The following is a 23,924-nucleotide window of genomic DNA, read 5'->3' as shown; positions in this document are numbered from 1 at the left end:
AAAACTGACACACATAGTCTGGAGCTAGCCAGTGCTGCTAACGTTAGCTAACGCTAATATGTGAATGCAGTGTTTTGTATATTTTTTAGACAGTTCGAAGTTAATAAATGTTTACATGGATGTTCATATAATGGTGATGTACACGTTTTTTGATGTACCATTGTTGGACGAAGAGACCGATTAAGGCGATATTTGTATTTGTAACTCGCTACGTAATGTTTACAGTGAATGAAAGTCCGCTGTCGATTTTACGCATGCGTTACATAACGTCAGGTAGCCGGCTGTGCTAACGTTAGCCATATTAAAACTGATTACAGCTAAGTTGGCCGTCTAAATGCTCATTTTCGTATAGTTTAGAAAAACTTTAAGAAAGGATTTAATAATCTAGAACTTATGAGAAACCGCTAACTTATTTCTGACTATGATATGATAAACTTTTTGGAACATTGATTTTACTGGTTGCAATGGAAAGTGCTGTTATGAAATGGTTGACACAGTTTCTTTAGAAATATGAGCTTTCCATTGTTGGTCTGGAGTAGTTTATTCATTTGTAGTATGTAGATGGCCTGTCCTAGCTACACGGAATGCATTTATTTTGAATGTTTCACTATTTTAACTGCATAGTAAACCGTGTATTCAGTGAATTTCAGTTCAGCTAGTTTGGCATTATTCATTGCGTAGCTACCCAATATGCTTTGCGCATATAATGCTAAAGTTACCAAGATCTACATGCGCTTGCATTATTTTTTGAATCAGTTTTTCATGGGTTTGTGTTTTGCACAGTTTTTCCAATCAGCATGCATTGAAGGTGTAAGGCTATATTTGCATACTAACTGTGGGATGTTACAATGCAAATTTAATAAGGTAGGTCAGGCCCACTGTGCTGGTGTGAGTTTAGCTTGGTAGTCAATGTCTATGCTTATCATTTGATGGTAAATGGACTGCATTTCTATTGTTGTACTGTCTGGCATGGCAGCAAAAGACAGCACCCATTTCAAATATCCTGGATCATTTGAAATCATAAAAAAAATTTTAATTCACCCATTGGTCATAATCTTGTGTTATTTTTTAATTGAAAGTAAGAAAGAGTGTTGTGCCTGAAAAAAAAAAATGTCTGAATTTTCAGATCCAATAGCTGTCCTCCAAAAAGTACCCATGTTTGGTGACGCCTTTAAAATAACACCAGTTTTTGCGGCTTGGCCTTACTGTTTACTGTGAAAATGTTCCAGAGTGTATACTATCTCCCATTTTGCAGTTTTTTTTAATTTTATTTTTTTAAATTGGGCCGAATATTTTTATTTCTGTGGGATGTGTAAGCTGCTTTGAAGTTACTTGAAGTGTATTATCTTGCATTAAACCACAAACCCCCTGAATACCCCTATTTCAACCACTGTTGTGCTGGCTAGTTATCAGAAACTTCTGGATGCAACTAAAATATCCTTTTTCACTTGCAGAAACTGTCTGGGCCATACAAAAACATACACACAGAACCTGAAATAATACTTTTTTTTTTAAATCCCAGGAAGTGAACTATCGCTTTAAGTGTCATTATCCAAGTTATTGTAGAACTTGCTTTTACTGAAAAGCAACACTTCTGTTATCAAGTGGGTGGCTTTCTCCATTGATCAGATTTTGTCTGCGGCAGTTCTGTTTTACAGGGTTTTCGGGGAGGAAGCTGAATGTTTCTGAACATTTCATGAACTGCAGAGGATCTCGTAGCCTCCCACCTAGTTTCTCACGTTCAATCACGTTCACAAGCAATTTGCGGCATAAAAGGAAACTTATAGATTCTTATGAATAAAAAATGGCGTAGATGTTTTATTTTTGCAGCAGTTGAGCTGTTGTCTCTTGGTGTTTGTGATAAGGTTGCAGATGGAAACTTCCAAGTATGTTAAAAAGAAAAAAAAGAGTTGGGCCTACCACTCCATAGCTAACTTGAAAAAACGTGTTAATTGCATTTATGCCAGTTTGTTGGAATTTAAATAATTGGAATGACTCAGTTATTTATCTAGGCTACTTGTTAACAGACACTTGGCAACCTTTAAAAGCATGTATTAAAGAAGTATTAAAGCATGAAATGTTGGTTTTTTATTTTTATTTGATAAACTCTATGATTGGCACAAGACCGCCATTATATGGCTTTTCAGTTTTCAGCATTGGTGGGCGGTTCACAGTCCTTTTAGTTTAAAATGTGACATTTTCAAGAAAATGACACTTTATTAGGTGTCTTTTTGATTCGATGTATGTTCTACACATTCTTCAATAGGTGAAATGACCTTCAGTTGTTGCCAGTTAGTGGGTGCAGGTGTTTGGCTATTCTGTTGACTGTTCAGAAAAGCTGTTGAAATATCACTAAATGGTAAAAAGTTTTAAAATAATAATAATAATATTAATATTGCTGTGAAGACATAATTTATGTACAGTAGCCTTTGCTCTGAAGCAGAGCTGGGTCAAAGACGTATTTGTTTTGGATTCAAATACTTTTCTGTGCTCTGTTGATCTTGCCTGGTGCAACTGGGCCTGCCAGTAGGACCAAAAGGTGGGGTTTGCACTTTCTGAGAGAATGTCATAGGTTCCAATACACCAGACAAACTATTTTTGTCTGTATTTGAAGCCAAAACAAATATGTATTTGACCCAGGTCTGCTGTGAAGTATTTACTTGTTTTTGGAAGTGATTACATACTATTGTTTTTTACTTCTCCTAGTATTCAAAAGAACGAACATGTGATTTACCAATTGAAATGAAGATGTTCGTCCAATGAAACGTGTTCACAAATTTTTTTTTTTTTTTTTTGCGCAGAGAATATGAAACAGACGTCACAATGACATCAAGATTTGGTAAAACCTACAGCAGGAAGGGAGGGGACGGGAGCTCCAAGTTCGACGAGGTCCTGTCCAACAAGAGGGCCACCCTCAGCACCAAATGGGGCGAGACCACCTACAAGGCCCAGCTGGGCTCCAAGCGGCCGAGCGGCAGGCCCGAGGTGGCCGAGCTGGCCAAGAGGCCCCGGCGCGCCGAGGCGGAGGGCTCGGACGACCCCTTCGGCTTCGACAGCGACGACGACTCCAAGCCCGTCACCTCCCGCAGCGTCCCGCAGCAGCCCAAGGCCGCCGCCTCCGCCAAGCCGGCGTCCGCCGAGCCGCCCCGGTCGGAGAGGCCCGGCCCGACGTCCGAGCCCAACAGCCGGGTCGGCCAGCCGGCCGGCGCCGAGGCCGTGGCCCCCAGCAGGGCCGCCTCGGCCCCCGATGGCGAGAGGATCGTGCAGAGGTTCTCTGAGGATGGCGGCGGCGGCGGCAGGGGTTTCAACAGCACCTCTGCAGGTAAGATCAGGACCGCACATACAGGGCTCTACGCTAACATTTCCCCCCAAGCAGCACGTCTGCTCCAAAGCTGAATAACTTAGGAGCGCACTAAAATATCCCAATTAGTATAGGCGCTCCCAAGTTATTCTTCCAGTGAGCACACCTCAGATTCTGGGTGCTAATACTCGAAAAATGGGAATACTTTAGAGCCTTCAGACAGACACTTGCTCTAGCATAACATCTCCTCACTGCAGCTTTTTGCACATATATATGTATATATACTGCTTTATAGTTTGTCTCATGCTCTCCGCTTCTTGAGTTGATGAAAATACCGCCTCTGAGACGGGCACTTAATGACAAGATCCATCCGTATTTTGAGCTTGAAAGCAGCCGTTTATTTGCTGCGGGTAAGTGGCAGTTAAATTCACTCTGCTTCTTTAACGGCACGTTTCTGCCTGTGATATTAATTGTGTAGTTAGTAATATATGAACTCAAGGGCCTGTTTCAGCTCTTGTCCCAATCGTTGATGATTGATGGATGTGATTTTGTTTTCTTTAGCCAATCATTGTTTAGTCAAACACCAGTTATGTCAGGGAATGAACAGGGTCGGGGGCTTGATTTCCTCCACAGAGAAGGCTCGCGAGGGAGCTTTGGAAGGACGACATTTTTGTGCAACATTACCAAAGCCAGCCAACAATTTCTTTTCCATCATTTATGATTTTGAAGCGTTCAACAAATTTTGTGCTTCAGCGTGGTAACGGCAAGCGAAGAACACTCATTATAGCACGGTGGTGAGAAGTCGACTGGGAAAGCCAATTATCATTTTCGTTTTCCGACTGCATAAACCTCATCGGGGACTTTTTAATACTTTGATGGTTATTAGGAAAGTAAATATAGAACCGGCTCTTTTAATACGGAGTCCTGCTGCCTTCCGCAGCACTGCGAGGCGTGTCCTCGTTCCCTCTGTGCCGTTTGGACGGGCGACGCCCGCTCGGAACTTGACAGGCGGCTGTCACAGACCCTAATTACGCGCTGGGGAGCCCCCTCTCTGATATCCCAGAGCACACTGCTCTTTATTTCCGCGAGCAGCCATTGCAGCTGCCTGCCACTTAGCACACTTAAGTCGACGGTGCCCCAGAAATTGCCAGGTGTTGAATTAATGTTAGTCTTTGGCACTGAGGAGAGCGCGTGCAGATTTCCTTCTGCCGTCAGAGCTGCCAGCTCTGCCACGTTTGTCTTTGGGTTGAATTTTAAGAGATGTAAATGTGCATAGATGAGCTTGATTGCACGCCGTTAGTCTTTGCGAAAACTTCAGCAGATGCCTTGGGAGCCCCCCTACCTTCTTTTCCGCCTCCAAAGACCGGAATATTCTCAAGCAGGTAACATAGCTTTATGATGCTGTGTTGCATTTCGATTTGACGAACCCTATGATCAGTGACTGAGACCCTAAACCCTGGAATGTGACTGTGCCACCAGGGAACATAGCGAGTCTAGCACTCCTGTCTTCCTTATGTGTAATTTCAATGAGGTTAGGCTGAATTTTGCGATATTTAAGGGTCACGCATACTCGTTCTTCCCTGAGGGGTCTCCAGGATTATTGAGATAATTGAAAAAAACAAAGGCCCTTAATTAGGTTATTTAATTTTTTTCCAATCCTGCCTTCACACCATTAAGTGTTAATGTATCTTCCTGGCCATTAAGGATTAAACAAACAAAACTTTCCATTAAAGATTTTATTTTTTGGGGCTATTTATTTAAAAGCCTAGTCGAAACCTGAGACCATCTACTTGGCACTCCCTAGCAACTGGTGTCGTGCGCGAAGCTTAGGAAACGCTCCTCCTTCTCCTAAATAGCGGCTTTTCGGAAGAGAGAGTCGTACCGCCGTCCTTTTTCTTTGACCGACCCGTTAAATTGAACGGGCATGAAAAATAAATTCCATTTCTGAAAAGAATGCACTGGAGTCTCTGCCACAAAAGCGATTCCTGCCAGGAGCAATTCGGCGTCGATCGGCCCGGCTCCCCGCTGTTTGACCTCCAGCGTTCGGGCCCAAGCGGGCCAGAACGGGTCCCAGAAACGCACCTTTTTTGTGTGCCGTCCCCGGGCGGCCGTTCGCTGCCGACGGAAGGGGAGATTTGTTTACCCTTTGCATGGCAGGCTTGGGCTGTGCGTGACCGGGGCGGAGATGAGTCTGAAATCTCAAACATAAACAGGAGCTCGGAGAACGAACGCGGGCCTGCTGGGCTGGTGCTCCCAGACCTCCGTTTGCTGGAGGAGAACGTCCTCCGAGGCGCTTGGTGCTGATTGGGCGGAGGAACCTGGCGACCTCGCGGTAGTCTGACCGCGTGTCTGCTACGGCTGAGCTCTGGCCTTGAAGACGCATACCAAAATGCAATCGCAGGTCATAAAATATAAAATCTTTATATTTAAATAGGCAGAGTTTTTGATTCAGTATGAACTAGTTGCGTTTTTAATTTTTAATAGCTTAAATCAAAATTGTGAACCATTGTGTTTTGCCAATCTCTCAAAACAGATATTTTATTATATCATTCATGGCCTGAGTATCCTTCATGGCTTGAGTCACAAAATGACTGAGTCATTGTGAGGTATATGTTTTTTAGATGATAATCAGAATTCTGAGATTTGATGTGAGGTTTTCCAGGAATGGCTTTCATTCTGCTGCCGTCCAGTTCTGTTTTGTGTAGGGATTCAGGGTATTGTTGATTCACGGCCTTTTCCCCACCCCCCCCACTCCCAGAACTCTGTAGCTGGGGAATTACCATTGGATTCACAATCAAATACTTAGCTAAACAAGACAGTCATTTTCTTTGATTTTATTTTTAAATGTGTAATTTGTCATATCAAGGTTTCACAGTCTGGGGGAAGAAAGTGTGAAAATTGACAAAGGAGGTGAATACCTGTGTATCTGTAGTCTGTGTGTGGGTGTGTGTGCCCGTCCCTGTGCCTGTGTGTATAATATCAACTCGAAACAAAACGCATTAATGACCGAACATATTTCCTATATAAAGCGTTAAAGGTTTCTGTGAAGCCAAGCCATATGCTGCGGCAGTTTATTCACCATCAAACTGTAACAATCTTTCATTGTAGTTCCGTTTAGAGGAATGCTTATTCCTTTTTGAACTCTACAAGTTCCTTATTTACGTGGGAAGGTAAACTATGATCTTGTTCACAGAGAACATTCTGGTAGGAAATATCAGTCTGCTGCTGAGTTTCTTGCGAGTGCATTATGTTCAAAGTGATTGTAAAGGTAAATCCCCAAATAGCTTCAGACTACATTGTATGAGATAATAACGGTATGTATTAAGCATCAGCAACAGTACGAGAAATTGGTTGCATTGTAATATGGATTTATACCTGTCTGAACATTCCAATCTGGGGATTAAATGGGTGGAGTTCAGTTTATGACCAGGCTCTGAGCTATTGGGTTCTGGTCCTGATGTCGTGAAGGACTTGACGTAATGGTCATTGAATAGTAGTTTGAGGTAAATAAAAGTATTCTGTCCTACTAAAACGGCCTCTAAGTCTGAGTAAAACACTTTTCTATAGAGATTTAGAGAATCATTGTTCACGTTATCAATAGAGATTTGTAATGGTTATATAAAATCGTGGTGCTATTTTTCTGCTCTTGAATCCTTTACCTACCATATCTCTCTCCCAGTCTCCCTCCTCCTCCAACCTGCCCTTGCTCCCACCTTCTCCATACCTTTGTGATGGTGCTACCTGAACGGCTGGCTAGCTAGGCTAGTTGTTTGTCCCCTAAAGCTATAGGGCTATAGTCGTTTCATATCGCGTTTCATTATCGTCATTTCCTTTTGTGATCAAGCCTCCGTTGGCATCGCAAGCATGCCGGATTTACTCCATCTGTGCGCCCTCCCTGGATGAACAAACATAGAGGATAAGGTCAAGGGTAGCGTCACGGTGTTTCGTAAGAATGATGCAATTCATAAGTGACGGGTGGCGTCTTTGATAAGCCACGGCTACACCGGCACAATTGGTGCAAACACCCGCTTGCGCAGTGACCATTTCACAAAACTGGACGGCTTTCAAAATTATAACCAAAGACTTCTTTGCTTGGCCAAGTTCCTGAAACTTGTTTCTGGGGCTGTTCCCGGTCGAGCTGGTTGAAACTCCCTTTTTGGCTCATACATTATACGGCCATGTTTGCCCGATTGCACTCGCGGCCATGAAGCCCTCTGACATTCCGGATGGATAGATGTAGCGACGTGTGTTTATTTGCTTGTGGGCGGTACTTTTGGGAAGATCTGAGGGGGTGGGTGGGATGGTGGGGCGGGCCCAACCGTGCCCATACAATCCTGAGTATTTTTTCAATACATATTTTATGTCAGACTTAAACTGTGTGTTATTATAGTTATTATAGAAATTAATTTGAATAGATATTTGGTGGATGTGTAGTGGATACTTCCCTCTGTGATAATTCATGGTTATTGTAACCATTTCCGCCCCTTTACAGTCACTTTAATTGTTCTGCTTTTAAAGTCGCATTTGTGAATTTATTCCATTGTACGTTTGAATAAGGGGTTTTATGGAACACATATTTTTACACTGCAGGTCTGAAGGGAGTTAAATTTGGCTGAAAAGCCTCCTATGTTAAAGCATATTAGCCCTGATCCTTGCTGAGTGAGAAAGGGGAGCATGTAGCAGGTGACGCCAGTGCGTGTGCTACAGAAGCTGGGGCACACAGCTGAGTGCGGCTAGCGTAGCTCACAGGTGTCTGTCTTCACCTCCGATGTGTACTTTACTTCTCCAGCTGCTGTGTAGTACATCTTTCTCTGTCTATCTCTCGCTCTCTATCTTCCCAACCGTTGGCTTGCTGTATAAGGTTTACAGGCAAGCACAAGTGTTTATTGTTCTTTTCTAAAGGGATATCCCTTATATTGAAATTGCTTGTGTGTGTGTGTTTGTATGTGTGCGTTGACCATTTAATAAAGGCTTTTTTATTTTAAGTTCTGAGCACTGTTTTTGAATAAACCCAGTCCAAAGAAAAGTCCATTCAGAGCACGGTGCAACATGGCTGCCACGATGAATAAAGCTGTGATTGCAGCACGAAATGAACCGTTTCTCCCTCAGCCTCTCTGCCTTTTAAAGGCGACTGCTGGATAATCGCGCACGACGGGAGCGCAGCGCTGTGTGTACGAGGGCACAGGAAGGATCTCGCTTCGAAAGCGGCGCGCGTCACGTGACCCGGTGGGTTTGGCGAGAACCCGCGCGGCGAGCGGAGCAGGTGAACGCTCCCTCAACGCTTCCTGAAGCGCCGTCACACAAAACCCCGCGCAGCGGCGCGGAGGCGTCTCTCTGATCCCGCGCGGGGAGGAGGCGTTTCGTATCACCGCGCGGCGGCACGTCGGGGCGCAGTGAGCCGGGCGCCGGGTTAAAATGAACAGAGCGCGGATTAAATCTTTCTGTATCGGTGCATGTAATTGGAAGCGAATCTTGATGTCTCCCCGCCATGGTTCGGAAATCTAAAATATTAAAAGGCGCCGTGCAGGGGGAACGATTAAAGCCTGCCCAGGCTGTTTTTCTGCTCATCTCAATTAACACTTTGAATAACTTATTTATGCCATTTGCTCTGGACTTGTTTTTATATATATATTTATTCTATTTGTTTATTCGTAACTATTATATTTTGAACTGCAAGTATTTTAATATAACAAAGTTGGCTGGCCAGGTCACTGAAATATCCGTTTAAGCAAATATCATAAGCATGCAAAGCTGACAGGCAGTGAAAATAAGGGAAGATGTGTTTTTAAAAAAAGAAAAAGGAAAAAAAGTCCATATTCCTATTCACTTTAAGACGAGTGTATATTTCTGACGCCTAACTATGAGTGGCTAAAAGTTATGCCGCTAGCTTCTGGTTCATGTAAATTAAATATTTGAATTTGCTCCCAATTTATGTTCCATTGATCATTCTCATTGGGTTAGCATTTGGCCCTTTGGTGTGCAGACCCTTAAACAGGTCTTTTTGTCACAGTATTTGTTCGTTAACTTTAAATGCTCCGTCTTCAAATTGCATATGCTAATGAAAGTCATATTAGTCCTTGGAGCTCTTGCTACCTGTTTAGTGTCCTCCAGGCCCAAGTCAGGACTTGCACGTTGTGAAAACCGAATCGCTGAACTACCCTAAAGCCGCGGTAGAGGATTAGGCGCTAGAGGGGATTATTTATGACAGATTACGACACCGGGGTGGAGGCGGAGCCTCTGGTTTATTGGAAGGAAGCAACTTTTAGAAAATCCTGAGATTTGTTTGAACTGCAGTTAGCCCTGCGCCATCTGGCTATTTACTCAGCATTGTGCTATCCCATTAACCTTATCACGGGATGTGTCTGTCAGTTGAAATTCTGAGCAGGCTAGCAAGTATACTGTTCTTAAATTGTGATGGCACATCCTGTTACTGCATAGCTTCTTTGCTGCTCTTTGAGGTCCTCCTGTTTTGTATCCATGTGTAGTCTGTCAGGGATTAATCAATTTGGTACTATAGCACACACAGCTCAGTAATTCATTGTGGTGGAATATGCAAAAGGCATCAGACTGTATGTTTCTGGTTTGTAAATATTCTTAAATCCTCCTTGTAACCGAACCCTTCACAAACAAAGTTAAACGGTCTGAAATGGGCTTGATTTCTCAAGAGTTGTCTCAGCAGGTTGTTTGAACCCTTCCCGTACAACAGGAAGTTATCATATTTTACAGATAATTTAGGAAACAAGGCAACTAAGACCTGAGGTGCTATTTGGAGCATCAGCATGAAAATGCGTTTGTTGGGCGAAGCGATGCCTCATGGTCTTGGGCCGATGCTTTTTATTCCTTCCGAAGCTTATGGGCCAGCCGTATTTAATTCCGCAATCTATCCAGCGGGGTTTATCGCGGTGTAATGGCTTCTGGGATATCGGCCCAGAGCCAAGGCCTCCGAGAGACGAGGCCCCTCGCCGGTTTCGCGAACAAGACCGACGCGATGCAGAAACCATCTCAAACGGAACAGAGAATGTTCTGGAACGCGCTTGAAAATCGCGTAGTATTCGTCGCGTAACCCCCCCCGGCGGTTTCGAAGCCTCCCGTCCCCGCGGCGCGGCTAGAGCGATTAGCATTGGCGGCGGCGTCGCGGTGGGCTCCGCGCTCTCGTTCGCTGTTCCGCGGAGGGGACGGCTTTTTTAAGCCCATCCGAACGGGCCTGTTTTTTTGGAGTTTTTTTGGGTTTTTTATGTCTGTGTTGTTTCTGCCAGGCCCCCCTCTGATGGGGATGGGGATGGGGAGAGGGGGAATAACTGCAGCTGTTGTTGCTGGAAACTGCCGGGCCGCTGACACACAGCGCGCGTAACGAGCGGACGCCGCGCGCCAGACCGGGGCCTTTTCACACTTTGTTTTGACTCTTTCAGGGGCCCTGATTTTTATTTTTAGTGCGCCCGGGGCCTTCATTTCCACCGGCCCCGGCCCCGGCCTGGCCGCTCGACGCGCTAATGCGAGGGTTGCCCCTGCGTGAAAAACGATGACGCCTCGGTTGCGCTAAGGCTAGTTTTTAGACCCGTGTTTACGGGTTTCCGGCGTGCTGGAACGGCTTTTTCCTGGAGTCGCCGGCACTTAACGGGCAGCGCCGGCGAGCCGCGGGGGCATTACCCGTGGCTGCACCGCGGCGTGGTCGCCGCAGAGAAACGGCCGCCGGGTTTTGTCCTCGCAGCAGAGAGATGCTTGACCCCCCTCGGATTGTGCACTCCGCTCCGCACCGCAGTGCCAAATGGGCTCTTTACTGTTCGACCGGAATGCGAGCTAAAAGGAAAAAGGTCGATGAGCGTGACCGCGTGCTCGCTCGGCATTATTTCCTGGTGTGGTCCCTGATTGTACACCTGGCTTGTGAGGTCAAAGGTGTCTTTGTGACGCGAAGCTGAATGTGTAGAGTATGCCCAGTGGTTTACACAGACTTTATTCTGAATATCTTTTCTGTTTTTCCTTTCCCCCCCTTTGTCATTTCTTAGGGAAGGCATCACAAATGCGGTCTTTCGAAGGCTCTGAAAAACACAGCTACTCCTGGTACAAGAACGCATCGGAGAGCGACAAGAAGCCCGTTTCTCAGACCACCGCCCTGAAGACGGAGGCCAAGGACCCGTTCGACAGCTGGAGCTCCCTGACGGCCATCCGCTCCACCTCCCCCAGCGCCGAGCTGAGAGACCCCCCACCGACGTGGACCTCGGGGTACAAAACCTCCGGCGCCAAGGACGACGCGGCCTCCGACCCGGACGGCGACTTCGCCCACAAGCCGGCGAGCGGCGAGGCGGGCCAGGGCGACGGCGAGGGCGCCCCCGTGGAGCTGGCCGAGGACGAGGACCACTCCCAGTCCCTCCTCCGGCCCTCCAACTGCCGGACGTACCACCGGCCCAACAAGGGCAAGCAGGCCCCCGACGGCGGGCCAGCGGGAGGAGGCGGGGCCGGCGGCCAGGCCCCGGCCAAGGCCAACAGCGCGTCCGAGAGCAAGCCGGGCGGGCGGGGCCGGACGAGAGACTACACGGTCCTGCACCCGTCCTGCCTGTCCGTGTGCAACGTCACCATCCAGGACTCCATCGAGAGGAGCATGGACGAGTTCATCGGCACCACCTCCGCCGACCCGGGAGAGGCCGGCCGGCTGAGGAAGAAGACGGAGACCGCCACCGCCAAACCCGCCAGGTGAGCCGCCCGATTCCCCAACATCACCCTCCCTCTGGCAACGGGACAAACCGGCAGACCCTGCTTGGCCATTCGCTGGCTTGAACCAACTGTAGCATTTTACAATGAGAAAAAATATTAATTTTTTTTTTTTTATTGGTTCATGCAAGCTGGTCATTGGAAGCACATTCTTCTCATAATACGGTTTAGCAAATCTAACCGATTTCCCTCCCAGCAGTATAAATGATTTATAACCGTTCTGTGTTTTTATTTGATCTGATGAAATTGATAAATTTTGCATTCGTGCTTACCTCCAGATTTGTGTTTGTGACAAATCTAGCGGATTATGGTTAAATGGCGGGGTGCGTCCTTGCTGTGGACGTAATGCAGACTGAAGTACGCTGCGTGTCGCTCGTGCGGCAGAACAAAGCCCGATTCCGTAAATCTGACACAAATAAAAACCCCGGAGGCTGTTGGCCAGAGATTTATACTTGCCTACCGCGTTGAGAGCACTTGCGTAAGTTGCTTTGGCCAAAGCCTCTGCCAGATGACTAAACCTCAAACTGTAAATCATGGTGGAGCGTAAAGCCTGACCGTCTCCCGACCGTGATTCTGCCGCAGGTTCAGGCCCGCGCAGAGCAAGTCCAAAAAGGAGAGCAAGCTGGAGTTCTTCGGCTTCGAGGAGAACGAGGGCCTGGAGGCGGAGGGCGACCCGGCGGCCTCGGGCAGCACCAACTACAAGATCAAGTACTTCGGCTTCGACGACCTGAGCGAGAGCGACAGCGACGAGGACGAGGGCTCCCAGGCGGCCGAGAGCCGGAGGGCCAAGAAGAAGGCGGCGGCCCTGGCCATGTCCCTGAGCGCCCACAGCCCCCAGCCCAGCGACTCCCAGGACAGCCAGGCCAGCGCTAACACGGGTCAGACGCTAGGGCTCACGGAGCATGACAGCGCTCCCATTTTAGGAGCATTCGCCACTACAATACATTGTTTTTTCTTTTACTATACTCATATGTACACGTGTGTATTTCTCTACCTGTGTGTACATGTCAGTGTCTGTTAAGCACTTTGTGCTGACTCGGTCAGAAAAAGTGCTTCATAAATCTGAATGACTTGACTTGACTTGACTAAGAATGATGGTGTGCTACAGACCTGGGTCAAATACGTGTTTGTTTTGGATTCAAATACTTTTCTACGCTTTGCTGATCTTTTCTGGTCTATTGGAACCGATTATATACTCGCAACAAGTGCAGACCCCGCCTTCTGGTCATATCGGCTGGCTCAGATACACCAGGCAAGATAAATAGAGCGCAGAAAAGTATTTGAATCCAAAACAAATACATGCTTGACCCAGGTCTGGTGTGCTAACAGGAAGTAGTGTATTGGAGCACATCTACTAATTGGGATGCATTAGCGTGCTTCTACATCTTTCAGCGTAGGGGCACACGTGTTCCTTGGGAAGTGTGTTAGCATAGAGCCCTGTCCTGTGGCCAATGCACTACTGTTAGAACGGTTGGGCATGTTCATTGGGAGAGGATGAGTTAACCAGATGAGCAGCTGTCTACCGGATTGGCCAGCTTTCTTATACTGTACCTTATTGAACCGATAATTACAGGAAGCTTGGCGCGATCCCAAAGTCCAGGAGAGCCTCTGGGGTGAGCGTAGCGGGTGAGCAGGTGGCTCTCCTGAAACTCGAGTCGTTTATTTTGATTATTTTCGACAAGTGGGGGGGGGGGGTCAACGCAAGCCCGTCGATGCGGGTCTGCCAATCGGGGGTGCATTGTGCCGGGGAAAGAGGCGGCGGAGTTGAGATTGACTTTTTTTCGGTTCGGGGACGTGATTAAGTAAGTACAGTCTTGATTGTGAATTTCCGTCCTTGGAGAAGTGCCTGCTTATGAGCTGATTACAACGCCGCTAATTCAATCAAATTTCATTCCGCCGATCTGTCTGCATGAAGCCACACAAAGGCACCCAGCGCAGTCGGGCAGCTGAGCGTCGTGCGCTTAGCTATCGCTATACCAAGCTGTAGATGGCGGTCGAACGCAGCCCGCTAGCTTGCTTTCACTACAGTGGCAGCACTGTAGCACGGAGCTTGTGGCTAATGCAGTTATTTACATGTGCAGTCTGCAAATGGCTAAGAATGGGAGAATCGGCATAAACGAGAGCATTAATTTCTATGCATATGAAGCATGAGCCTGCTACTTCGTTTAATGCATATTCATTCTCAAGAGCCCTCAATAAATTCAGTTGCGATTCTTTCTTCGTGTCAAGAGTAGGCGCAGTATGTTTTATCATGTTTTTCCCTGAAGCTTACAGTCTTACATCAAGTTATTATACTGAAATCATGCCTGGACTGTATGCCATTGATTATACTTAAGCTCTACATAAATGGAGCCATTGTCATTCTTAATGGCCCTTTTGTTCCCGGGAAAGCCATAGGCAGCGTGTGCTGCGTTTTCCAAACTGATTCCCCTCTCCTTTCCTACTGCTAATCTCTTGTTCCCTCTGCCCGCAGATATTCTGGAATTCTCCGACGACCCCTGTCTCTCAGTACCGGAAGTGCAGCAGAGGTCACAGGGAAAACAATCGGACAAATCCAAGGAGAGCGGGAGGAAGATCTTCAGTGGTCCGAAAAAGGTAAGGACGATTGGCTCTGAGCTGGATTTTACCACGTCTGTTGCCAACGTGCATGCGTAAGAAACCATATCGGTAAAACCTGTCTCATGTTTGAAATCCGAATTGGCTCTGCAAATTAAACATTACTTAGGAAGAACATGTCTGTATTTTCTCCCCTCTAAACATGCAAATCCGCTGCATTATGTATTCTTTCTTGGCCTATTCCAAGAAAAAAACCTTTCCTGTCATCGGCATCAGTCAATATTTATGTCCTGGATCTGCGGGCTATTTGATATGGAACATGACAGAAAAGCACGAGAGGATTTTCAGTGAAGAGCTCGTTGTTGATTTGAGGATTTTGGCAGGGTACTTGTATCTGATGTTCGGCTTGGAAATGTGTACGATTGCTTTGCGGCTGCAAAGTTCAGAATATTGCAGTCATTATCTCGTAGACATTAGCCTAATTCTAGTTTTGGAACTAAGTGATGTGCGACACGACGGCAGGTTCTCTGGTTCAGAAATGTATGCTGAGATGGTGAAATTTGCATTATATATGCATTATAAATTCTATAAATTTCTATTTTTACACTGAATAGTTTAACATCTTTAGCCAAAATGTGATATTAGACAAAGGAAAATGGTAAACGCAAAGCACATTTTAAAATGATTTTATTCAATTAAAAAACTTTAAAAATCAAACATCCATATCACCCATGTGAAAAAAGTAATTACCCCCTTAGTTACTCAGTCATCCAATTAACCAAATGTAATTGATAATCAAATTCAGCTGATTGAACACTGCCAGGCTTGATTACAGCCAGCCCTGTTGAATCTAAAGCGCATTCATATCGAACCTTACCATCAGAGTGAAGTAGTCACCGCGAAATTTCTCCAAGCAAACTATGCTCACAATCAATAGAAATTCCAGAAGAGATGGGAGAAAAATTTGGAACAAATTGCAATGCTATTTCCAAGGCTCTGGGACTTCACCGGACCACAGCGAGAGCCATTATCTCCAGAAGAAGAACACTTGGAACCATAGTAAATTTTCCCGGGAGTGTACCAGAAAATTCTTAAAGAGAATGTCTTGTCATCTGTCCATGTGCTGAAGCTGAAGCGTGATTGGGTTGTGCGTGAAGACGATGATCCAAAGCACAGAAGCATGTCCACGTCTGAATGGCTGAAAAGAAACTAAATGAAAGTTTTGGAGTGGCCTAGTCAAGGTCCTGGCCTGAACCCAATAGAAATGCTGTGGCAGGACCTGAAGAGAGCTGTTCATGGTCAAAAACCTTCAATTACTTTTTCAAATGGGTGACATGGGTCTTTGATAACTGAATTAAATGGAAATCAAATTAAATGAAAAATACGCTTTGGGTTTACTCTGGTTCCCCTTTGTCTGATATTACATTTTGTCTCAAGATCTGAAACCATTTTGTTACATATATGCAATAGTAGCGGAAGGGGACAAATATTTTTTTATGGCACTGCATCTGACTAAATATACACAGTTCAATTACCATTTTTATGAGTCATTTCCCGTCTTTGCACGGAGTTTTGAGTGTCATTGTTGAGCGTCCCTGTCGTCATTAGACACGCATGGCCGTTTGCGATGGGATTGTCTTTGTTTTGGTTTTGGAAAAGGTGGAACTGAACGCGGTGAGCCAGCCTGGTTATAAACTGAACTGGAGTTCACATATTTCGGGGTTCATTCCCAGTCTGTGGGTGAGTGGAGGGCATGGTGATTTGCCCCAGGCAAGCATTGGCTTCAGAGGCCTGCCAGTCCTTCAGCTTCTGTAAACCAGGTCTCCTGTTGATTGTGACAGGGAACTTGTCTGACTCTCCTCATTTGCTGCATGCAGTGCTCTTTCTATTGCCTTTAAAGCCCAAAAAGAATACTTAAAATCATATATATAAGACTTGAAGTATCTCTTGTTGGGATACTTAATATTTAGGGCCACCAGTTTGTCTCCCCTTATTGGTGGTCGCAATAGCCTCTTTGTCTGGCCCCTTTTCAAGCAGTGATGCCATTTGCACCGCCTCAGTAATCTAATCTAAGTCATTTTCACTAATTCAGCACAGAGAATGATTGACAGTGATGTTTACAAGAGACACTCACTTACTACCGTGGACATGCTGCAGTATTTTAAAATGTTGGATAGGGGAATGACAGCTTTTGTCAGACGCAGTGGAAAATGCCCACATTAAAAATGAGAACAGTTATGTAACGTTGAACTTCCACAAAAAAGTTTTTTTTTTTATTTATTATTTTTACTTTGAGTCAAATCAGGTTTTTTAGTGCTGGATTAAAACAAAAAATCTGCAGCCCCACCTGCCCTTTTCAGATAAGACTGGACACCCCTGCTTTACGTGGATGCATTTTGTTTTTTACTGCAGTGATACTCAGTCCTGTTCCTGGAGAGCCACAGAGTCTGCTGGTTTTTCCCCCCTTAAAATCTGCAGATGACTCTGACCTATGAAACCAGGTGAAATTAGTTGTATAATCACCTACTTTAGCTGATCAATTGCCGTGCTGCTCATGTTTTGAGTAAAAATGAAAGCCAGCAGACCCTGCAGCTCTCCAGGACCAGGAGTGAAGACCACTGGCTCAGAGGCATGCTTTTCATAGCATTTAAACTTCCTAACATGTTCTCTTTCTATCCTGACTCTCCCCATATTAGATCAACTAATTGTTTTCATAAATGTTCAGAAACTCAGTTGTACAATTTGTCATGTGGCTGTACTCTTGGAGTGCCTATGGGGACCCCTGCAGGATAACCATTGAAAGACAAGTTTAAATCCCTGCAGGCAACAAGGAAACAAACTGGTGGCCCTGTTAATAATTTATAAATATATAATGTTTAATATAATTTATTTTGGGTGTGATCCGGTGCCTCTTATCTAACTCGCACAGCTTGCTTTATTTACATGCAGTCTACCTGGATATGTACCGGAGCATTTCGGGCCAATTGCAACAGCAGTTGAGAACTTTGGTAGCAGCGAGCCCAGTCCCCTTAGCACCGCACTGCACGGCCGCAACGTTCGCCATCGTATTTATTTACTTAGTTTGCTTGCGTCTCTCCCTCACGTTCCGCTTTCGGCCTTCCGTAGCGACGGCGTTTCCAGGCTTTCCCCTCCGCCGTAGTTTTGTCCCTCGCAGTGACGCTCCTCTTCCTCCCGCCCCGCCGCGCATCGTTTGGAACCCGATGGCCCTCATTGTTTCGGACGCTTTCCGGATAAGCGCTTCGCGCGCCAGACGGTTATTTTTCCCCCTCTGTCTCTTTTTGGAAAGGGCGCGCCTCCATTATCCCGCGGCTCCGGCGGGCCGGGCGCGGGGTCCGGGCTCCAGGCTCCGGCGCGGGCGCCACGTCTGAGCGCGGGCGATAAACGGGGTCTGGCAGCCGCCACGGCGACGGCGACGAGACTGGCTCCGGATCGATCCGGCGCGCCTCTGGAAGCGTCCGATTGCGGGAGCCTCTGTGCCCTGCCCTGGGAGAGGTGTAGAGCCCCTCTTCAGGGCTCACTGCAGGTGTTCACGGTGCTTAGTACCGACTCATTCCTGCGGTTGAATGTAGCTTAATTACCGCTCGCGGCTAATTAGCGTTTAGCCCCATCTTCTGTCCAAAGGGACGTGTAATGTTCTCTACACCGCATGAACTCAGCCCTGCTCTGTGACAAAAAACTCCTACTTACACAAAGCATATGTTGAAAAGAAATAAAGGTATAGAGAAAGATAATGTGCACTTGAATGTGATGACTCATGCATATCATGTCCTGTGACATACGTGCACTTTCACTTAACTGTTAACACAAAGGAAATACTAATTGCCACAGGCAAGTGGCCAATACCTTTTGTGAAGCCGAATGCGAACTAATGTTGCCTGTATAATGTTTAACTGTGATCTCTTATTTGATTAAGCAGCCCATAGGCAAGACTTGGAGCGGTGTGCTCTTTTCTTTCCCTCAGTGCCTCATTAAACTTTTTTCTACCCAAGTCTGGCCCCTAAGTGCAGTAAAGCTTGGAGTTGGCCTGGGACCATTCTCGCTTTTGCAGTTGACCATTATCAGCCCAGATGGAATTTGGAGCGGTACCAGAATAATACTCTGAGCGGTCTTGACGTTTTTGGTCCGGCATCTCAAAGGAAGCTTGCCTGTCGTTCACGCTCCAGAGGCTGTATGCGAGCGTGTGTTGTGCGTGAGGAGAGTCAAAATTGCGGTCGTCATGAACGCTGCCGTCGTAGAGGCAAGGCCTGTCGCGCGAATATCCACTGACCGTTTGAACTATCCGCTGGCCCCCTGACTTGGCTGCGTTCGGGCGGGCTGGAACGGCCCCACGCGTGCCCCTTGCTCCCGGCCCAGCGAGGGGTCAGAGCGAGGGGGCGCCCTGGAGCGTCCCCCGCCCCGGAGGGCTCCCGCTGCTCTGGGCCTGGAGAGCGATTGTTAGCGCCGAGGCTAAGAGCAGAGCCCTTCAGACGAGTCGAGGTATTTAAGCCATTGTCTCCTGCAGAGCTGCCTCTGAGCCAGCAAAGTTTTTTTTTTTTGTTTTTTTTAAGTCGTATCCCAGCAACAGGCCTGGCGAATCAGAGAAAAGGCTCTGATCAGAGGAGATGGAGCCCTGGGCTTTCTGTTTATGTGTTGGCTGTAGTCTCCAGCCAGTTCCGAGGTTTACGCTATGGGGACTTGGCTTTTGTCTTCATTACGCATTAATTAAAAAAGGCCCCTGTGGGTTTTGCGGTAGGTTGCTACAGAAACGTATATTAGGTGCAAAGTTTTATACTGCAGACTGATTTAGTCTTAATATGAAAGGTGTTATGTGCTGTGGTTGTCACTGGCAATATTAGAGAGAGCAGAGTGGGGTGGTAAAGGTTTGTGGCAAAGGCTTTTATTTTACTTATCTGTCTTGTTCCAAGATGCCTTTCTGCAACTGTATTTAGCATGAGCTCTAACAAACAAAAAGGCTGTAGCAGAGGCAAAGAAATGTTCTCGCAACTCATTCGCCTCCATTTTACACTGGTGTTAGTTTGTCTTTCATTACTTATTTCATATTTTTATTACGTCTGGTTCTTTAGGAAAGCGATAGAGGTTTTGTAAGCCCCCATCCCATACACAAGAATTACTTTGTTATATTTAGGAATGATTGCCTTTGGTGTGACAGAATGTATTTTCAGCTGATGGAAAGTGTTTAATATTGGCTCGAAAGGAACACCTATCCTATCTTCAGATTGTGGCATTTTCTCTGCTGGAAATAAAAGGGATATTTTGATATGTTCTGCCTAGTATGTTGTATATAGGTTACCAGTGACTTTCATAAAATTTTGTAAAGTAGAGGTCATTCTAATGTTTCTGTGCATCACATGAATATCCTGGTTGATGTTTTGTCACCTAAATCCCTTGTTGCACTTAGCACAGACTTAAATGCAGTTGTGTAATTATGTTGAGGACCTAAGAATGCCTTCTGGGGTTAGTCTGGATGGTCTGTACAAGAGCACCAGAATGCGGAAAAATACAACTTGTAGAGTGTGTGTATTTGTTGGATGACGCAAATATATAGACCATGAAGATCCCCTGTCATACAGTGGATTATGTTTTATCTTCACTGTGTTGATCTTAGCTGTTTATCTTCAGTTGCATCACCTGTTAACAGCACCACAGCTAACTTTGCTGTGCTACTGTGTGTTATTCTCCTACAGAACACTCATGATTTGTGGATGGTTAGAGTTCAGCGACTTACCTAATTAAGCAAAAAATAAGATTTTTTAAAGGAAGGAAAATGGGAAAATCTGATTGGCCCAGCTGACTAATCCCTCCCTCCCGGGTCTTGTCTTGTATCTCCCAGTCTCCCACAAAGGCTGTTTATAATGCGAGACACTGGAACCGGCCAGAGCCAGAGGAGCTGCCCCCGCCGCCCCTGTCTCGCTCACAGACCGCCCCGGTAAGTGCCCTCGCCCCCCTGCCCCCCTCAATCAGGATCTCAGGGCTGACCCGACGGGCGCAGGGTCACGACTCCCTTGACCATGATCTCAGACTGTCCTGCTTCCTGTCCCTCTGAGGGATGTGCATGACGTGATCAAATTGTTCTCGCCTGTCGAGAACAAATATTTGAATGCATGAAACACTCCAATCCAAGTAAACACTTCTCGGGTTATTAAAATATTATGGGTAGCCTACACTCCGTAAACTGACTACATATTACTTTTTAATGATAAATAACAAACATAGAAACGGTCTCATTTGCACGGAACGGCCATGGTAAAATATTCATTCTTAGGCCGACGTGAATGCACTACGGAATGTAATTTGGCATTGCACCGGCAATGCTGTTTGAGAAGATTATGACAACAATGACAAACCGCTTTGGGCAGGCAAACGTAACAGGTGCGTTAGATCACCGCGCGAAAGTGATGGATTTGGTTTCGTTTACCGGAGAAACGCTCAAGTGACCTTGCGGCAAGTCGTCTTTTTCGTTTTGATAAGTATTCCCCCCGCACGCGCTACACGCGTCCGGGGCCGGCTTTGACGGTGACTGAGCGATGCATTAGCCCGCTGTCTCTTTCCATATAAGCTAGATATGAAACGGTAAAACTTTTTTTTTTTTTACTCCCTTGACATTAGGCTGCGTTTTACTAAGCAGTCACAGCTGAAAAGGAAGGGAAATGTGACCGTCGGTTAGTGTAGGTACGTGCCTGCTTTCAGCAAAACGGACAAGGGGCCAATTCAAAGCGACTACAGTTACTCTGCCTAATATAGGACAAGGTATACTTTGTGCGCTACCAACACTCATCCTTAAAGTAATTTATGGTGCTAAATAAGAATGGCATAAAAATGCTGCATGGCTCTGACAGGCTAATTGATTAGCGTGCAGGTGCGCGAATATTTGAGCGGGCTAACCGATCCCCTGTCCGCGTCACCCCCGACCCGACGCCAGCCTAGCAGGTGCCCCTGCCCACGCCTCGAGCGATGATGTCACTCCGAGCGTCTCGCTTGACGGCTGTGCCGGTGAGGCTTCTGCTGAGCCAGTCCTCCGGGGCGCAGCTGACGAGCCGTCCGCCGCAAGCTGTCCCCCCAAATGGAGCTCCTCAAAGGCCCCATTATTCACTGAGCCTCCGCGCTGAAGAGCCGCCAAGACCGCAGAGCTGGCCCGGGTGAAGAGAGGCTGCCTGCATCTGGTGCTGCCAGTGAAACTTTATTATTTACACCCTCACACACACACACACACATACGCACACAAGCACACACACACTCTTTCACACTCGCACGCACGCACACACTCACTCTCTCACACACACACACACATACACACACACACTCTTTCACACTCTCTCACACACACACACACACTTTCACATTCACTCACTCACACACACGCGCACACACTCTTTCACACTCACACACGCACGCACGCACTCACTCTCTCACACACACACACACTTTCACACTCACACACACACACACACACACACACTTTCACACTCACTCACACACACACACACTTTCACACACACACACACAGACACACTTTCACATTCACTCACTCACACACACACACACACACGCGCACACACTCTTTCTCTCACACACACACACAAACACACACACTCTTTCTCAAACACACACACACATTTTCTCTCTCACACGCGCACCCACACACTCTATCACACTCATGCACACACACAAATATTCACACACACACACTTGCATGCACACAAACACAGAAATATTCACACCCACAAGTATTCGTATTAATCTTCTTTTTTTTTTTTAAACGCTTCATACTTAAGTGTTTCTAAAGTATCATATTTCGGGTCCGCTGCACGCACACTTGGTGACATATAGGGACTAGCGCTTCCCCTGTGCTCGGTTGGGTTCGCTTGGCTCTCCTGGCCTCGCGCTGCAGCTCTGACTGTGCTGGAAGCGGCTCCTGGTGGTTGAGTCACCCCCGCAGTGAGAGCAGGTGGTTGTGTGTTTTTTTTACAGGCCAGCTTGTCGGGGGGCAGCAAGGAGACCAACTCCCACAAAGACGACGGGGTGTTCAAGGCGCCGCCCCCGCCCCCCAAAGTCATCAAGTCGGTCACCATCCCGACCGAGCCCTACCAGGACATCGTCACCGCACTGAAATGCAGGAAAGAGCACAAGGAGGTGAGACGCCAGGCCCGTTTTACCACAGTCATGCAGTTACGCCTGACATTCGCCACATTGTATAAAGTGCTTGAAACAGGGGGTGTCTAACTCTTGTATTGCTAACAGAAGCCATTTTTATTTTTGCCAGTTCTCAACTATTGGCAAAATTTTTTATTATTTATTTATTTATTTCCCTGAAGAATGAAGAATTGAGTCATCTGTATCCATCACCCACCTTTCACAGCGAGAACTGGGTTGAGAAACCCAGAATTAGAATTAGAAACCCAGTATTAGAATTAAGCCAGTTTTTACAAGATTCCTGAAATAGTTTTTTGCTAAGCGAACCTTGGAGGGGATATGTACTTTTTTTAAAGACTGTTTGACTCACAGAGGTCAATTTCTTCTAACCACAGTGTAGCTTGTGCAAATACATGAGACATCCTGCACTATTAAATTCAACCCTCAGCTTTATATTCTTTTTTTATATGCCTGTGGTTTATGACCAAGAGGGATAGCCATTCATGCTAAGAATAGCCAAGCTGAGGCCAGTAGGAAACTCCACTTCCACTTCCTCTCCTCTGGAGTTCAAGGGGACCTGCAGCCTGTTACTGCCTGCCGCAAGTGCATCTTTCACGCAGCCGAATCTGCTGATCAACACTTCGGAATAACTCCGGCAAAGTCGCTGTAATTTATTACTCCTCCTGACGCAATGTGGGTGCCAAGCGTCATCAGTCCGGCCGGTGAGAAACGGCTTCACGGAGTTTTAGATTTATACCCGGTTTTAGGTTTCTGTCGCTGTTTATTTATCAAGGTAAAATATACTGTTTCGTTTATGGAAAACAGACTTTATAAGGATATCCAGTCCAACTCTCCCCCCCCTTTTCAAATTTTTTTTGAACATTTTTTGCTGTATAAAGGACGAATGGGAAGAACAAAGGGTAAAATTGGCAGGTTTATCCAGCTCCGTCATGCTGTTTGTGAAAGACTTTGCTAATAAATCAGCTGGAGCAGTACTGACCGCCTCTCTGTGTGTTCCTCTCTCTGCAGCTGTACACTGTTGTCCAGCACGTTAAGCACTTCAACGACGTGGTGGAGTTCGGGGAGAACCAGGAGTTCACAGACGATTTCGAGTATTTAGCTACGGGCCTCAAAAGCGGCCAGCCCCTCAACACACGCTGCCTTAGGTAATGTTCCCCCCAACTCCACATCACACGCTGCCTTAGGTAAT

General features: G+C 46.4%; 1 protein-coding gene across 2 annotated transcripts in view; it reads left to right on the top strand.

Annotated features, from left to right (window-relative positions):
• waplb (WAPL cohesin release factor b) overlaps window positions 1-23,924 on the top strand; it is a 39,802-nt gene that overhangs the window by 1,463 nt on the left and 14,415 nt on the right. For both annotated transcript variants that reach the window (XM_064320656.1, XM_064320655.1), the window contains exons 2-8: window positions 2,802-3,322; window positions 11,305-11,989; window positions 12,590-12,885; window positions 14,481-14,602; window positions 20,415-20,510; window positions 22,553-22,714; window positions 23,744-23,880. In XM_064320656.1, coding sequence (XP_064176726.1) covers window positions 2,824-3,322; window positions 11,305-11,989; window positions 12,590-12,885; window positions 14,481-14,602; window positions 20,415-20,510; window positions 22,553-22,714; window positions 23,744-23,880 — 1,997 coding nt within the window. In that variant the 5' untranslated portion in view covers window positions 2,802-2,823. The remainder of the gene's footprint in view (window positions 1-2,801; window positions 3,323-11,304; window positions 11,990-12,589; window positions 12,886-14,480; window positions 14,603-20,414; window positions 20,511-22,552; window positions 22,715-23,743; window positions 23,881-23,924) is intronic.

Source organism: Anguilla rostrata, chromosome 2, assembly GCF_018555375.3.
Source record: "Anguilla rostrata isolate EN2019 chromosome 2, ASM1855537v3, whole genome shotgun sequence".
In the NCBI taxonomy this organism is placed as follows: domain Eukaryota; kingdom Metazoa; phylum Chordata; class Actinopteri; order Anguilliformes; family Anguillidae; genus Anguilla; species Anguilla rostrata.
Note: the sequence above shows the minus strand (reverse complement) of the source record. Positions and strands in the feature narration are given on the sequence as shown.